Here is a 17,218-nt window from a genome sequence, read left to right as displayed (position 1 = left end):
TCATGCCATCTTTAGGTTAAGTGTTAACTTCATGCTCAAAAAAATAGGAGGTAAAAATCTAGAAGCAAACAAGCACAGAAGTTTTGCAGTTTATTTTAAAAGAATCTTTACCTGTTGTATGTTGTGAGTAACTTCAGAAAAAGCTTTAAGTGGTACCAACTTTCCTTGAGAACAAAAAAACCTGATGTGTGTGTATTATCTTAAAGAAATGAGAACTCTTCCCTTCTTGCAAAATAGAAACTTGAAATTTAGAGCATTGGTTATCAGTCTAGATACCACTACTGATGTGTGTCCGTTGACTTTTACCACTTTATACTCCCCAAAAGCCTGTGTGACACCTCATGACAGGATGGCAGGGATGAGGACTGGGATGAAGGTGCCATTAAATGACACTTCATATTTAAAAGAAAAAAATTTTTTTCATGTTTAAATGTAAGATGTGTATATTTACGTGTTTAAAATGTTTAAATGTAATGTGTACATGACTTTTTTTTAAAAAAAGTGAGTCTTGTTTTGAAATTCGTTCCAGCACAGTGTGGGGAAATTGAGCTGAAGAGTCTTCTCCCCCTAGTAAGTCCCTTTATTCCCCTCCCGCCAGTAGTCACTTGCTGCTTGTATTTTTACAATGTTGTCCTTCAGTTAGTCTATGCAAAAAACCTGAAGGTTGGGATTTTTTTAAGAATAACTTTAAGCATCTGTAATTTTAGAGGTAGGTGGAAATGTTATGTATGCATGAAAAAACAGTGTTTATTCTGAAGGTTACATTGTCTCTAATACTGAGACCTTTACTTGCCATTTGCTAGGCTTATTCTTTCAGTTTTTGAAGTGTTACGGTATTTAATCTGAAATGAAGCTCAATTTAACATGTCAAATGCTTTTAAAACTTTGTGGTTTGCTTGTTTTCTAATTATCCTCCAAAAGCAGAATCCTGCATGACTGTAGGTGGTGTGCGGGGTTGTTTTCTTCTGTGAGGTTCTTGCTGTAGAAGCAGGTTCCCATCTGCTCTTTCTTTCCAACATTTGTTGTCTCCTTCTGCCCACTATTAAGTTTCCTTTGTGCAAGGGAAAACCAAGTAAAAAAGACTAAAGAGTTTTGAATGTTTTCTCTTCCTTTCCTACTGTTTATTTTCTAGCATGGCTGTGTATGAAAAGACCTAACGGCATTTCTCAGTGGAGTGGATCTTGTGACCATGATCATAGACCTGTGAAATGCAAGGATTTTCATTGATGATGATCAGAAAATCTGTCTCTTGTCAATTTATTAAGCTCATATTTGTCTTTAGGGATAACTTGATGAACGAACAGATTAGAGGTACAACAATGGCAATCATTATAATCAATAATTATTATAATCAAAAACATGGAATAGAGTTTTTTGGGTGTCACTTGAAACATCTTTGCTCCCTGGCTGAAGTGTAGTGGTTTGAATATATCTAATGTGATTGATTCATTTCATAAAGTGTATTGCTTGGTACAAGGGAAGAAGAACTATGTCTCAGTATGTTTTTAACCTTGCAAGCCTCTACCGTGAACAAATGTCTAGGGTTCTTTATATGGTACTTGAAATCAAGGTTGTCTTTCCAAAGAAGTATGTAGAAACTTGAAAAACAAAAGCAGAGATTACATCTAGTTTCTCCAGCTCAGAAATACCTGTGGTTATAGGCTTTAAGGATCCAAAACTTACACTCCCTGTAAGAAATCCAATGCCGAGTTCAATTTGCAGTTACGTATGTATGTTTTAAGCAAAAAATGTGTCATATTTCTTATAAAACCAGGATCAAACGAACAGGCAAGTAGCAGTTACTTGAGGCTTACCTTAATTTTTAATTTTCTTATATGCACATTTAATTGGATGGTTGTTTCTAAAAGTAAAGGGATTTTTGTATTCTTCTCCTTTCCTGATAAAGAAGAATGTGACGGGTTGCTGTTAAACTTTGTTCTTTTGACAAATGTGGTTCTTTTTTATTTTGTTAAACTGGCACAACGGCTGTTGAATGTGCAGGTACTCCATAGTAAAGATCTAGCACTGATGTATTACCATGTCCTGACATTTATTTTAGAAACAGTAAACGGTTGTTGGAGTACAAGCCTACATTCCATTGGAATGACTGCTGTTCGACCAAGCTGAATAATTTAAGATTAAAATAGCCTTTAAGGTTTTTATGCCTTAGTTTTACCCCCCCTCCTTTTGTGGAGGACATGGTCTGCAATAGAGCTTCCATTTCTTCTGAATTACAAACTGAGGAGGAGACTGGTGCTGGGTTTGGCCTTTGGCTTTGTTCCAGGGAGCTCTGTAAGAATATTTAGAGGTGAATGTCTTTGAGACAGCTCTGCAATTAAAAGGAAAAGAAAAAAAGGTTGGTTTTTCAAGACTACTCCCCGGTTAGCACAGCTTCTGGGATGATAGCCGAGGAACCTTTCCAGTATTTAAAGGAAGTCAGACTTGGTCTAAAAGCTCCAGAAGAGCCACTTAAAGGTATTTCTGCTGATAAAGCAGAGGACGTTGTGGAATGTACTAATACCAAGGGAAAATAAGGGTGGAATTTTCTTTCCTGATCTGTGATATCTAACATATTCTGTTTCTAACACAGTCAAGTTTGCCTTTGTCAATGGAAGGGATGTGTTTGACAGTAAAAGAAGTGAGGGAAGGCCCTTTTCCCTTAAAAACAAAACAAAACAAACAAACAAAAAACTGTTATGGACTCCTAAGAGTAGAGTGGAAACAGTGCTTTAGCTGTGTGCCTTGTACACAAATCCTTGAGCATGAGGGTAAACCCTTTTTATTAAAAAACTCATGTTGTTAAGCTCAGATGAACGGAACTTAGCTTTCTGTAAGAGTCTCTTAAGTGGCTGAAGGTATGATTTCCTTGCTGTTTGACTTGAAATTTCTTACAGTGTGGCAATATGTAGGCTTTGCTTTGAGTAGAACTTCTGGCTGTGGACCTCTGCTTATTCTGGATGGATTCAGTCCCTCAAAGACAGCTGTTGCCTCTGAGGGATGAGTCTGTGTTCTGCAATGGTTTCAAGGGCAGCTTTTCCGTTCTTGGAAGTGCTTTCTTGGATTTCAAAGAACTGGCATGCTCTCTTTACCCTTTTTTCCTTGGTATTGTAGTTTCATTTCCAAAAGAAGAAGGAGGGAAAAAAAAAAAAAGGCTTTTATGAATGTGCTAACAGTGATCTCCTACTGGGAGTGCATATATAGATAACCGTGCATTTGCCAGAGAAAGAAAGGCAGTTTATCTTCCCTATTTATCGTTTGGATGCGTTGTCTACGTGCATATTCACAAAGAGGAGTTTCCAGGCTTTGGGGTTGGAGAGGATGCAGGGCATGCTGTGCCCTGTTCACAGCCTCAGGTGTGGCATGCAAGTAGGTGGGCGTTGCTGAGATGGAATTTCTTTGGTCTCAAGTGCACCCTGAAAGTAAACACTGCCACTGCATCTTGATCAGCAGCTACAGGTAAATCACCTTTCTGTTTTCAGAAGACGTGGCTGAAGCAGAGTTGTAACCATATTTGATAGAGAAATGAGTGCACTGCATTTGGCAGATTGAGAGGATAGGGAAGGGTTGGGTTTTTTAGGAAACAGACATTTGGACACCTTGTGGGGGCCCTCATAGATGGCTTTTGGTGAAGTGCGGTTTTGCTCCGTGGTCTGCATTCCCACCCCAGATGTGCCCAGCTTGCATCCGTTACACCGTCTTTTAAAATTCTGGTCCTTAAAGCTTATCCTTGATTCTTGAATAGTAGTTGTGAGAAGTAAAGATGGCATTATTTATGTGGAAGTAACCAGAAATCTCAAACCAGGTTATTGCCAGACATGCATCGTACCTTGGTTCTCATACAGGTTTGTTTTCTTCCCATTTTGTAAGACCAACTGTCTAAAACGTAAGCTCGATAGAGATAGCATTAAAACTTCTAGCCATCAGCTTTGTCCTTATTTTTGGAGTTAGAGAGAAGCATGGTTAGAACTCTTTGACAAATAAAGATACAGTGTGCAGGGCTCTCTTAACCTGTTTGTCATTCAGATGTCCTTTTCTCCCTTTTCTGTGCAGTACTACCCCAAAATGTTGGCTTCTTTAATGTTGACAGAATAAGAACTCAAAAAGCTGAATAAAAAACTCCCACATCCTTAGCTAAGGATAACGATATATCTAACTTGAAAAAAATATGAAGTCAAGGAGCATACCTTGGCTATATCCCATCCCTACATCATGGAAAAAGACCAGAGCAAATTCATCAACTTCCCTACTCACCTGCAGAATCTTATTTTTCACAGGTAGAAGGCACGGATGCAGGGTTGGGAGATTGTGTATTCCAATCAGTTACCTAATTTCAGCTTTTTAGGAGGAGAAGGGCTGAAGCACATTCAGCCAAGACGTCCCTAAAGCAGTTTATTAAACTGCATTACTGTGTTGGTATTTGTTGCTTACTTTTTTCCTGTTTACCTCTCCCATTCAATCCATATCACGTTGCTGTACTTTTACCCAGTAATACAGGAGACCTGAGTATTTGATTGGAGATCCAGTTTGTGGTGGAGGAATGGAGAGAGCCTGTAGTGCAAAGGTCTACAATTTGAATGACGTCCTGGTTAGACAAGCGTTTCTTCTGGCAGCTGTGCCAACTTCCTTCTTGCTGTTTGTTTTCTCATGCTACCACCTTCATTGTGCTGGCATAGGTGTTGTGACTGTTCGGTGAACTCAGTCCAAGTTAAAAGGAATAATTATTTTAGTGTTGTTCTTCATCCAGATCAGTTCTGCTCTCTTGTTCGCTGCATCGTCTTGCAGTCTGACACAGTTGAGAAGACTGAGGGAAGAAAGAAAATGCCTGTTTATGCTGGCACTGCAGTGTTATTGCACCGCCAGGGAACAGGGTATTAAAGCCTGATTTATGAACACCCCTCATCATTCACTGCAGCATTCCTGGTTTCCCAACGCTTCTCAAGAAGAATATTGCCTATCTTGAAAAAGGCCGAGAGGTTTGTCAGTCTAACCTCAGTCACTGAGAAGGCTAACTTCTAGCCACGATTCCACCCATTCACATTCATCTCTGTCCTTCGTGTCTCTTCCTCTTTTTCAAACCTGCCTTATTTTGACCCCTTATGTGGATGAAAGGTAGCAGATGCTGTGGCTCCTCTGGAGCAGAGCTTGTCCACACGATGCTGATTCTGATTGACTACCAGGTAGCCAGAAGTTGAACGTACTGCTTTCCAGCTGCTGAATGGGCCAGATATGCTTTATTGCTTCTTGATTCCTCCTAAACCAAGCAGGTAGCTTGAAGAGTTACAGGAGAACGAGCAAGTCGTAGGGCTATTCTAATGTATCTACTGCTATCTGTAAAGGAGAATGCAAAGGCATTATACAGGAAACTTTTTTATATCTACTGGGTTTCTCTTTTAAAATAGATTTTTATGATAATATGGTACGAGGGTAGCAGGTTGGTCCCACAGAGTTTTGTGGAAAGAGCCTATGAACGCTAGCAGGACTCAAAACCATGCCAGGTAAGTATTTTCGGTGTTACACAAGTCTGCTGTATATAGCAATGGTTACATTTCCAAATCTAATTTCTACATGTATACAGTAATATATGTGCTTTGAGGCAGTGGAACTTTTTGATGTATAGAAGCAGGCTACAGTGAACTGATTTCTAACATCAGTTAGATACGTGTAGAAATGTATAAAATCAGTCCTGATCCAGTGAAAGAGCTAGAAAATCAGTATCATTTACGTTTTTTCCCTTCCCTTTTCTCTGCTGTATGCCTACATGCATTGTACCAGGTGACAAGGCATAGTTGCATTGTTAGTTAATATGTGCCTTCCTTCTGAGAACTTGAAAAAAGTACCAAGAACTCAAAACTGCAGACCTGCAAATGTAAGCCATATTAAAAAAAAAGGTATATGGTACTGTGACAATCAGACTAATTATAACAGACAAAAAGTACCCTTGGTCTTTAGAATGCCTGTTTTACTTGTGCAAAATACTCTTGATATCCTCGGATGAGACAGACATGCAAAATAACATTTTAAAACCAATACAAATAGCCCTTTGACATTTTCTGAAAACACCTAGGTCTATAGATGGCTTCAGGTCAACAGCGCATCCTGCATTAGTGTTTAACCATACAAGTACTGGACCCAAGAAAGCTCTTAGACTTTGCACCTGAGGGTAGGAGAGAGTGAGTTCTGGACGTTAAGCTTCTGGAAAACTAAACATTTAAAATACTGTTACGTTTATTTGGGAAGTGTGCAGTAGGGTCAGCAAAGTGCGCATTCAGCCAGGGAGACTGGAAAGCACGGCTGTACCAGCTCTGCTCTGTCAGTGCTGCCAGCATGTGCTTGGAGGTTCCCTGTGGAATTACGTGTGGGTGTGGAGAGGTCCTCTGGATGACAGATCTGTGTATGGCTGAAGTGTGAAAGATGCTGAGGCACTTATCTGGATGTGTTGCTTGAGTTGATGGTGTCTCTGGGCTTGCGTGGGGACAAAATTCTAGGCACCAAAATAACATGTTTTCGGGCTGTAGTTTCAGTATGTTCAATATGTTTCAATAGTTCAATATGTCAGAATGTATTTTCAATACTTGTTGCTGGGCTTCAGTGGCAGAGTTCTTGTTCAGCTGGATCAGTTCCCCACTCTAGTTTATCACGTGATGCACAAATGTGTTTGCTGGATCAGTGCGGGAAAGAGAAAGTAGCACGATAATGAGAAAAAGAGGGATGTGGGCTTTTCTTTTTGGATGTCAGACATAGTGTCATCAGAGGACAACCCGCAGTTTGGTGTTGTGAGGGCATTCTAGAGTTTTCCTTTACGGAAATTGTAAAGTAATTTGCAGAAGAGCTTTGTAGTTTACATTTGTCCAGCTTTTCATTTAAGCTCCCCGTATAAATCTCTCATCAGGAGTTATAATACTTGATATGTAAATAGCATTTGACGTATTTGAAGTGTTTCACCAACGTTAACACTGTGTCCCTATGTTAGAGGTGCTACTTAAAGACTTTTTCTAGTGCAAGACACTTTCTCCTTCCTACTAAATAGGGAAATTAGGTTTGTAGTCACGCGGGGAGTATATTATTCCAACTTCAATATATTCATAGTAGCACATCAGCTTTATTAATTTACAAGCAAGTAATTCATTTTCACTCATTTACAGAAGCACAAGGTGTTATTGATACATACTGGGAGAGCCTAGGGTATCCTGTGCTTTTTGGCCTTTCTCTGGTCTGTCTACATTTTTCAACAACCTCCTAAATATACTGTAGTGCCATTTCTATTTTTTGACACATTCTCCTAATTTAGGACAAATATTGATCTATTTTTCAAATTAGCTGTGTTGAATTTCTGCGAGTTCTTTATTGAAAAAGTTGGGGTTTTTTTTCCCCTCCTTCCATCTGGGTTAAAGGGAGGGAAAAGTGACCTATCACTTACCTATTATTGATAGGAAATTCCTCTAAGGGCTTCCCATTCTCTTTTGCTCCGTTGTACTAGCCTATTTTATGTTTGGGATGTAAATATTAGCTCTGGAAACCTAACTGAAGTCAATGTGATTACAGTAAAGAGCATTCAACTGGCATACGATTGTGTGACTTCTTTACAGCTGTAGGGTATTTATGAGAATGACAATAGACACATGAAAACTCCTCTTAGAAATTTATATTCATGTAGGTATCCTGTGTACACCTAAAGTGAAATTTCCTTCTGAAGCAGGTTTCTACTGGAGTCAGGCTCTCCTATGAGTATTTCTAGCTGTGATTAATTTGTGGTCGTTAAGTTTGTAATCCAGGTTGAAACTTTGGTGTTCCTTTACCTGTTTTTTTCCACTCAAGAATGCATCTGAGGAGCTTCCTGAGCTGAAAGGCTGGTTGTAGTAGAGTCTGGAGAGATTTCAGATTTCTTTGGCTGTGCTTCCAGTTAAAAGATTGTCATGACATATCTCAGCGGGATGTCTTAGTCGCTGTTGTGCAGTGGTTAAGCAGTTCATATTGTTTGTCTGGAAACTTCTGATTAAGCATTCTGATCACTACCACAAAGAACATCAGGCATGCTTCTGGCAAGGCTCCTCACATTGCGACCATGAAAGACAGAGAAGCTGTCACCCGTCCTGGAGGGATGGCAGTGGCTTTGTTTGACACTCCAAGCATCTCCACTTGGTCTGTGGAGGCTGTCCAGAACCCAAGGAGGCTCAACCTGTTGTTTACTACCCGATTGGAGTTAAATACACTGACCCGATAATGGCTGCGATGCCAGTGCAAGTCTTGGAGATTAATCTTACGCTGTTTGGAAACAGCAGCCAGATAAAATGAACCCTGTCCCGCTGCATGGGAACTTACTCTAGCGTTTGTATGCGGCGCTTCCCCTGGTGTGAGTTCCTCTTGCTGAATGAACCACGCTGTTGTGGTGCTGGGCTACGTTGATTGAAGGTGTGGCTCTAAATGTTTTAAAATTCAGCTTCTCTGGTTTATTAATGAAAAAGTAAATAAGCAAGCAGATGTTTTACTTGAGAGACTTCCCCTGCATATCAGCCATTTTGAGTGTCTTAATCACCACTTTTCTGTATTTCTCCATTTTTTGATTCTGGCTATGATTTGATAGCATCAGGAATGAGCTCTGTGGCATTCCTAAGCAAAAAAGAAGAGAAGCCACTTAACATGTTTGTTTTGCATAAAGCATCACTTCTTCCTTTCTGGGCATACATAAGTTTTTAGAATATATTTTCAAATACTTGCACTTCACCTTCTTTGTACCAATGCTGCTACTGCTTTAGGTTGAAGTTGACTTTTTCTTGAGTTGCAGCATATACTAATTATTTTCTCGGGGTGATACTAACTACCTGGCCAGAAGGGATGGCGTACCCCTCTTATATAATTTAGAAAATACATTTCCTTTTTTATTATCATTTACTTTTGTTTCTGTGATAGATTGAGAATGATTGATGATATAAAAAAGATAGAGGCTTAAACATCTCATTCGCTTTTGGTGGAAATTAAGACATCTGACTTGTGCAGTTCTTTTGAAATCCCAACCTGAAAATTAGAGAGGTTCTGAGATGTCCGACTCAATTCTTTCCTGAATAAATACTAATGGTTTCAACTGAGCCTTATGCATCAGTATTCTTGATGGTTCATGATCATAGATAATTTTGCCTTAATTTTTTTTCTTTCCAAAGCCATTTCTTATCACAGCAGGCATAACTATCATTTAAGAACATGTACCCCCATTTTCATTATCAACTGACAGCGTCAGAAACGGGGGAAGGGGGTGGATTTCTAAAAACAAACACTGCGTGCTGTGTACTCTATGCAGGGTGCAGAAAGAGATGTAAATGAATGAATCGCTTCTGTTTGCATGCAATACAGAAAAGCTGGCAGTGTTCGCTTTAGAGGAGAGCGCGCCTGCCAAAATGTTAGGCTTTGCTAACTAAGCGGAGATTGTCCTTTGGGTGAAGAAGAGGTTAAATTTGCCTCTTGTCACTTCTGAGAGTACTTGGTGGTTGTTCTGTGTTTCCGGGGATACAGGCAACTGTTCTCATTTGCAGTATTTGATACAAAGACCCTTAAATACAGGCAAGAAACAAACTTAACCAATTTTTATACAGTGTGCTCGATACATTTAATATAGATTTAAAACCATTCACTGACCTGATAATAGACCTTTGGAACTTGCTGGGGAAGGTTGCAAAAAGTTAACTGCTTTAAGAAGAGACAGGATGAGTAACTGGAAGAGTTTCATTGAAGGCTGATGAATGACAGAAACAATGCTTGGCTCAGGAAATCCACTCGGATAAAAAGAGTCAGAAGCTAGGAGAGCACTTAGGGGAAGCGTCCTGTGTGCTTGCCTCATGTCGCCGCTTCGCCCTCGGCATCCATCTGTGGCCACTGGGGTTGTTCCTGTAGTTGTTTTACCAGCGTTACCTGCGGGGAGGTTCCTTTTGTTTGCACCAGACATTTGTCCCAGCAACTTGGGCACCTTCTGGCTGCCAGAGCTCAGCTGCTGCTGGTTAGTCTGTGTGGTGCTGCCAGCTGGTAGTGCCACTTGAAAACTGTGATTTGCCAGTGCGTTTTCAAGTCTCCCTCCCACATGATACGGTCGTCCACAAACATTCTGCATGCTTTGCTCTTTGCGACTTATCTTCCTTGAAGTTTGGGCTCAACAGCTACTTAGCAGTGGATGTCCAGCTCCTGGGCATGGGAGAAGATGAGGGAGTTGGGAGGCAGTACTGGTACTGAAGCAAATGATGCTTCTGAGGATGCTCATACCAGTGCTGTTGGAGACAGGGTGCTGGGCTTGATGGAACCTCTTGTGACTCAATACTCCATGAACTTACTAAACACGGCTTGTGTTTCCTTCTTGTAGGCTTGAAAGAATTATTTTTTTTTTTTAAACATTTCACTATGCACTGTGCTGGTTCTGGAAGAGTATTTAAAGGTTGTGGTTTGATAAGATGTATGAGCTGATCTAACAGCTCACTATCACCTCACCAAAAGCGTGATTCCACTCCTACATGTGTTATCTTCCCCCTCTATTCAGATTTAGTGCTTCCTTAAGTCTCTTTTTTGCAGTTAGTTTTCTGCTTGCTTAATTTGCAGAATCAGGGTATTAAACAGTTTATTTGGGATTTAAAAGAATAAATTTGGGGAAACAATATCATCCTGTAAAAAAAACTTTTGCCGAGCTCACTGCAGTAGCTCACCTCTGGCTCCTGTAGTACTTACTGCCGGCTGCGTGTTGCTATTGTCTGAAATTCTGAGCAAGAATCAGTGGCTTGTGCATCTGTGTGTGCTTATACATGTGTGTCTATGTGTACATATGTGTGTATACACGCATTCACCCATGAGCGTTTTCGGTTGGAAATTTTCAGTCTATTACAGGGTCAAAAGCAAAGGACTATGAATTCCTGAAAGAAGTGTCTGGGAGCAGTGATAGCCCGTGCTCCTGCTGAGCTCTCAACTCTCTACTGGTAGGGATCTGCTGCCTTGCAGAGAGACAAGCCTTACCTTCCTCCCAGGTTGTGAGGCAGCAACTCTGATCTCCTACTGACTTTCTAATCTGGATAAGAGCAGCCTGGCACGCTGCGTCTGAAAGATTGCTAATCCACGAGCTACTAACAAATTTGAATTTTAGTTACGGCATGCTAGACCTTTCTAAGGTCTAACGCAGAAGGGAAATGGCAATCTGTTACAATTTTTATTTTTAAAGGTTCCTTCCTAGGGCAAGAGATCCTCAAACTCTGAAATTTATCTCAGGACAAACAAGTAGGACGTTGGTTTTGTTTGAGAATCTTCCCAAATAATTGTCTCTTGCTCATTTTGTAAGGGGTCTTTGCTGAATCTCAGGAGAAAATGAGTGGGGGGAAGAGGGGAAAGGAAACCAAGGGGCTGTGGCATGACCTACCAAATCCTGGCTGTTGGAGCACTACATAGGATGAAAGTCTAAGACAATTTTCCAACTGTAGATGAAGACTGGCTTTTAAATGCTGATGATGTTTTTTTTGTTTGGGTTTTTTTGTTGTTTGTTTTTTTTTTAAACAAATACATCTCACTTTCATCCACAAATACGCTTTTTATATTTTGGCTTTTATATTCTGTTTTACATAGAGGAAACAGTGGCTTGGTTCTGATAAGGTGCATGGGAACGTATTTACTGGTGTTTTGTGATGCCATGTTGATAAAACTTCAGAAATTGTAAATGGTTGTCTGAAAAAGTAGCTTAAAATTGAACTTTCTTAATAAAGGTCGTATCTAACTTATTGCTTAGTATTTTGTTTGGGGTATGACATGGTTATATTTTAAAGCCTTACTGTAGAATTTTAAAGAATTATATATTTCCTGTTACAGCTTGTAAGGAGTGTATATTTCTCTGTTTTAGGGCATAATTCAGAAGATTGTGGACTGTCACAAAGTGAAAAATGTGGCCTGCTATGGGTTACGGCTGAGTCATCTGCAGTCTGAGGAGGTTCACTGGCTACACCTGGACATGGGGGTGTCCAATGTGAGAGAGAAATTTGAACTAGCCCACCCTCCAGAAGAATGGAAGTAAGAGTATAAATCTATATAGTGTCAAAATTGAGTCATATAAGTCTTTTTCTCTTGTCTTAAAAAACTATTCTGTAATTTGCTTTGCTAAACAAGATCCTCTTGTGGTAGAAACGGGTGGGGGTGGAGGGTGGTATACCAAACTTTTCACAAAGAGCTGTAAGTGGTGTTTTGTTTGCTTTAAGGAGTTTGTTGTTGTTGTAAGGGGTTTGCTGCAAACTGAAGAGAACAGATAAGTGTAACCTGGGATTTAGAGGAGGCATAAAGTAGGAACAGAAGTCTCCTAGTCATTTGTCCTCAAAATCTGCAAAACTTGTGATATATCTAGTGAACCAGCTCCATCTCAGGTTTTGTTATCCTTGAAAGTTTTAGGACAGGAATGCTATTCTTATTTGTGGTATAAACACACCTCTAAAAATTTAAAGTCATAAATCTTGTTACTTAAATGAAAACAAGAAAATATTATTAAGTACTAGTTATATGTATATGTAGACTAAGTAGGAGAAATGTTATTTTGAAAGAATGAAATGCAGTGAATAGATCAGTTTAGCCCTCTGCAGTCATGAAAGTTTTCAGTTGTAAAACTATTTATTGGATAATGAATTGAGGTCCAGAGTGATGAGTGACATCTGCCTTTATTCTAACTGGGATCTTCTTCAGTTATACCAGGAGCAATGAACAATAGAAATGTAACTGCAGAATTTGGATTTTTGTTTCAAATTTAGGTGCTGATATAATTTCATGATACCAGTTAGTTGTTTAAAAGAAGTTGTTGAAGCTTGAGTTTTCTTCAGCTTTTTAGCCGAGGAAGCTGAAAAGGCAAAGAGCGAACTGATGGTGCATGCTCAGAAGAGGATATAGGCTAGAGATGAAGAAGGGAAAGATTGTCCACTTTCCTGGTGGAAAGACTAAAATTATTTGGAAACTCAAATTATTTGCAGGACATAATGGTCTACTAGAGAAGATGGAGAGCTCAGAGTGTTAAAATACCATTAAACGAAGTGTGGCACTAAACTCATGTGGGAACACCAAAAAGTAGATTCCTGTAGTTACTAGTTCTTTGCAGGAGTTTTGTGCATGTTTTTCTGTGATTTATGTTCATAACCACAATTTGTGCAAAAGTTGCTAGTTATTTTAAAGACTTACTCTTACCTTGTACAGAATTATTGTAAATAGTCTATACTCAATTTTGTGCAAATTGAGTTGTTACATACTAGCAGATGTCACAGTTGGCAATCTTCAGTTTATAAATTCTCTTTAGGAGCCTGATTTTAACAAATGCAGCAAATTCAAACCAATTGGGAATGTTTAAAACTTAGATTTCAGAAATATTGCATGTTCTCTTCTGTGCATGTTACATTTTATTATTTCTGGGATGTGCATCGGTATTTTTTTCCTTCCATACCTTAAAAGAAATTTTTCATTGATAATACTGTGAAATCGCAGCTTAAGGAAGTAGAGATTCCTAAATCCTTTTCATGATTGTAGTGTTGTGTATAAGATGTGAATAATTTATGCTATCGAAGTTTGTTACATAGTGTACAAGTGTCGGTTCCAATTTTATTAGACAGTGCAACTTGCATTGTACACATTGCAGAACAAAGTTAATCAGTTTGAAAAGCAAAATTATATGATTGTTTTGAAGTTTGTGGAAAGGAATTGTATAAAATACTCATGGAAGAGCTATGGCAAGATGTAAATTATTCAATACCTATCCAGAGTCACATTTAATGTTTTATCGAATACATGCAGCCTGACATACCTTTTAAACCCATGGAGATTTACTATGTATAATCAAAATGCTGCTGTCATATTTGTAATACCATAACACAGAGTGTTTAAGATCATATGACAGTGCTTGTAAAAATATTTCGATTAGTAAAGGGAGAGGAGTCTTGCAATGGTTCTTAAATTAAAAGCTTCCTATAGGGTTAATAAACCAGTAACTGCCTCTTTTGTGATTTTTTTTTTTTTTTAAATCATCTACATTAAAAGGGCTGTATATTCACAGTGTTCAGAAATTAGATCTCGGACGTTCTCCTGGACTAATCCAGATACTAGAAGTTACACTGGTTGTCAGGAGATTGTGCACAAAAGTTACCAGAATAAAGTCTGTCTCCCATATACCCAGCTTTTGTTTGATGCTATCCTCTTTATAATCCTGCAGAGGATCAGTTAATGAAGGGAAGAAATAGGGATATGACTCTGGTGGACTTTAGGGCAAGGTCACCCAAAATTCTGTCACTTCAGATTTTCTTCCCTCTTCCTATGGCAAACAGTTCAGTTGCAGGAGCACACACAATTTAGCTTTGCCAAACTGCCAGTAGATAACCTCAATTATGTCACAAAAGACGAACAGGAAATCGTTGCTTACTGGAAGTCTTTTTTTCCCATCCTCACGTTTGCTTTTATATAGTACTCTGACCTTCTTCTTGCTATAAAGAGGTTTGTATTTTACACAAGATAGCAAAGGTTTGAACTATCCTGTGGTGGGTTTTTTTGTTTGTTTATTTGAAATAAAAATTGGTAAAGACCTAATAATTTTTTCCTACAAAGAAGAAAGATTGGCACTAAAGGTCAGATAGAAGCCTTTTATTGACTGTGCCTGCATCTTCACTGTACGTTTACTTTAAGAGTGTTTGTGCTAGTTAACTGTATCAAACCAAATACGCTTTTTCCATTTTATTTTGTTCTCTAGCAGTAAAGATAATTCTGTCCAGCATCAGAAGATTCTGAATGCGTCTAAATCATGGTGCCAAAAATGATCAGAGTTATAATTATTGGAACTACTTGCTTATTTGTTTGTAGAAGTTTGTTCAGGAAATAAGTATTTGGAGTCTGCTGTGTTTCATATCACGTTGGGTAATACTGTTTTGTTTCTTTGAGTTACACAAGATTTAGCACTACAGAAGCATTCTATAATTTGAGTGTAATTCCATGCAGTTGCTTTAGAATAACTGTGGTCTTCCGAATGCACTCTGAGAGTTTTATTCATTATGGAATTCCAGTAACACCACTGCTGTTAGGTTTATCTTGCAGTAGCATAAATTAAGCATTTGCTTGTATGAAGGCCTGTATAACTGTGCATGCAAGATGATCCGAGATGACAAGAGAAATACAAACAAAATCCCAGGGCTTTTTAATGGGAAGTCAATAACGACTGGAGTGTTTATGCTAGCAAGGCATGTGTTAAACTCACTTTTTAATGAAGAAATTCATCGTCAATTTTAGTTATTGTTTTAATGATTGGATGTTTCCAAGGGCATGGGGGAGAAGGGTGAAAGAGCTTTCCTCCCTTAACTTTTATCTTTACCTCTATACAGCTAGGTGAACTAGGGTTAGCAGGATGTGGGACTCTTAAATCACAGATAGCATCAACCCTCATCATTTTTTATAATACTGTGCCTTAAACAGCAGTCACAGCAGCTATCCTTTCTGTCTCTAAGAATGGTATGTGCCAAAACGCTGTTCCATTTGCTGGTCTTTTTTGTCTCACAAAGGAAATATCAAGAGGTTCATGTAAAAAATTGTATGTCTTGGAACACACTGTGTTCCCCACAGGGTAGACACCTTCTGGTTCAGTAGTTAACGTTTGTAGGTAAGGCAGGTCCTTGTAATCAGGCGATGTTCATGCTTTGGCTCTAACAGGTAGAAGATGCCCCAACAGAAGCCCCAGTGCTTAGCAGTCCTGTACTATAAGTTTTGATAGCTGCAGTACAAGTGCCTTGGCACTGACAGAAAGGCCAGACCACCTGCAGAATGATCTAATGAGTTGACTAAGTTGATCTAACAGCTCTGCACCGTTCCTCTTCACAGTCTGTCTTCTCCTTTCTCTTCCTTTCAGTTACCCAGTCCTTTTCCTTTTCTTCTATGAGCCTTAATGCTTACCTAATCCTTCAGAGAGCTTCAGTTCATTAAACTCACACAACGCTCCTCCCTTGTCTGCCCTTTTTGTTCCCATCTTCTCTTTTCCGGTTACTTCTATGCTGATGTGAACTGAATCAGAACCTACTGGAAGCAACCTACGTGGTTGGGACTGGTGAGATTATTTCTTTCATAGAATCATTATGGTTGGAAGAGACCTCAAAGATCATCAAATCACCGTATACCCGATGCCACCATGCCTGCTAAACCCACTAAACCATGTCGTGAAGCGCCACATCTAAATGTTTTTTGAACACCTCCAGGGATGGTGAGTCCACCACCTCCCTGGGGAGCCCATTCCAATGCCTAATGACTCTTACAGTGAAGAAGTTCTTCCTAATATCCAGCCTGAACCTTCTCTGGCACAACTTGAGACCGTTTCCTCTTGTCCTATCACTAGTTACCGGGGAGAAGAGACTAACCCCCACCTCGCTACAACCTCCTTTCAGGTAGCCGTAACGGGCAATCAGGTCTCCCCTCAGCCTCCTCTTCTCCAGACTAAGCAACCCCAGCTCCCTCAGCTGCTCCTCATAAGACTTTTTCTCCAGGCCCTTCACCAGCTTTGTTGCTCTCCTCTGGACACGCTCCAGCCCCTCAATGTCTTTCTTGTAGTGAGGGGCCCAAAACGGCACCCAGTATTCGAGTATCCTGGTCTAGATCAGAGTGACTGAGACCGTATGTATGCTGCTGAAGGTCTGAGATCAGTTCCACATGCATTTTGTCAGGCCTGAATGATCTCTAATTTTTGGCTTGTAGGATGACTGCAAAATAGGAAAATAGGTGGTGTGGAGTGGCTACCACTCTTTAGACAATATTTGTTTAGTACATTGGGAGACCAAATAATTTATATAGTGTGAAAATCCAACCCCATCTTCAGTATCTATTATTAAATAAGATATCTGAAACACATGCTTTGAATCATAAGACTTCCCTTCCAGGATTTAGAAGGTCCCCTTGGTCAGCACTTGATAACTCTGTGGTGGGTTGACCTTGGCTGGCTACCAGACCCCCACCCAGCCCCTCTCTCACTCCCTCTCCTCAACAAGAAAGAGGGAAAAAATAGGATAAGAAAACTTGTGCATCAAGAATAAAGACAGATTGCTTACCAAGTATGGTCACAGGCAAAACAGACTCAAAATCAGGAAAATTAAGTTAGTTTGTTGCCAATTGAAATAGATTCAGGTAGTGAGAAACAAAGGCAAACAGTAAAAAACACTCTCCCCCTCCCCTTTTCCCAGTCCCACCTTCACCCCATCACTCCTGACTCCTCCTC

General features: G+C 39.6%; 1 protein-coding gene across 1 annotated transcript in view; it reads left to right on the top strand.

Annotated features, from left to right (window-relative positions):
• Window positions 1-17,218, top strand: part of LOC104159390 (focal adhesion kinase 1-like) — a gene marked incomplete at its 3' end in the record, with an annotated part of 77,813 nt that overhangs the window by 26,601 nt on the left and 33,994 nt on the right. The window contains exon 3 of the mRNA XM_009697286.1: window positions 11,855-12,021. Coding sequence (XP_009695588.1) covers window positions 11,855-12,021 — 167 coding nt within the window. The remainder of the gene's footprint in view (window positions 1-11,854; window positions 12,022-17,218) is intronic.

This window comes from Cariama cristata, unplaced genomic scaffold (assembly GCF_000690535.1).
Source record: "Cariama cristata isolate BGI_N322 unplaced genomic scaffold, ASM69053v1 scaffold4293, whole genome shotgun sequence".
Lineage (NCBI taxonomy): Eukaryota > Metazoa > Chordata > Aves > Cariamiformes > Cariamidae > Cariama > Cariama cristata.
Note: the sequence above shows the minus strand (reverse complement) of the source record. Positions and strands in the feature narration are given on the sequence as shown.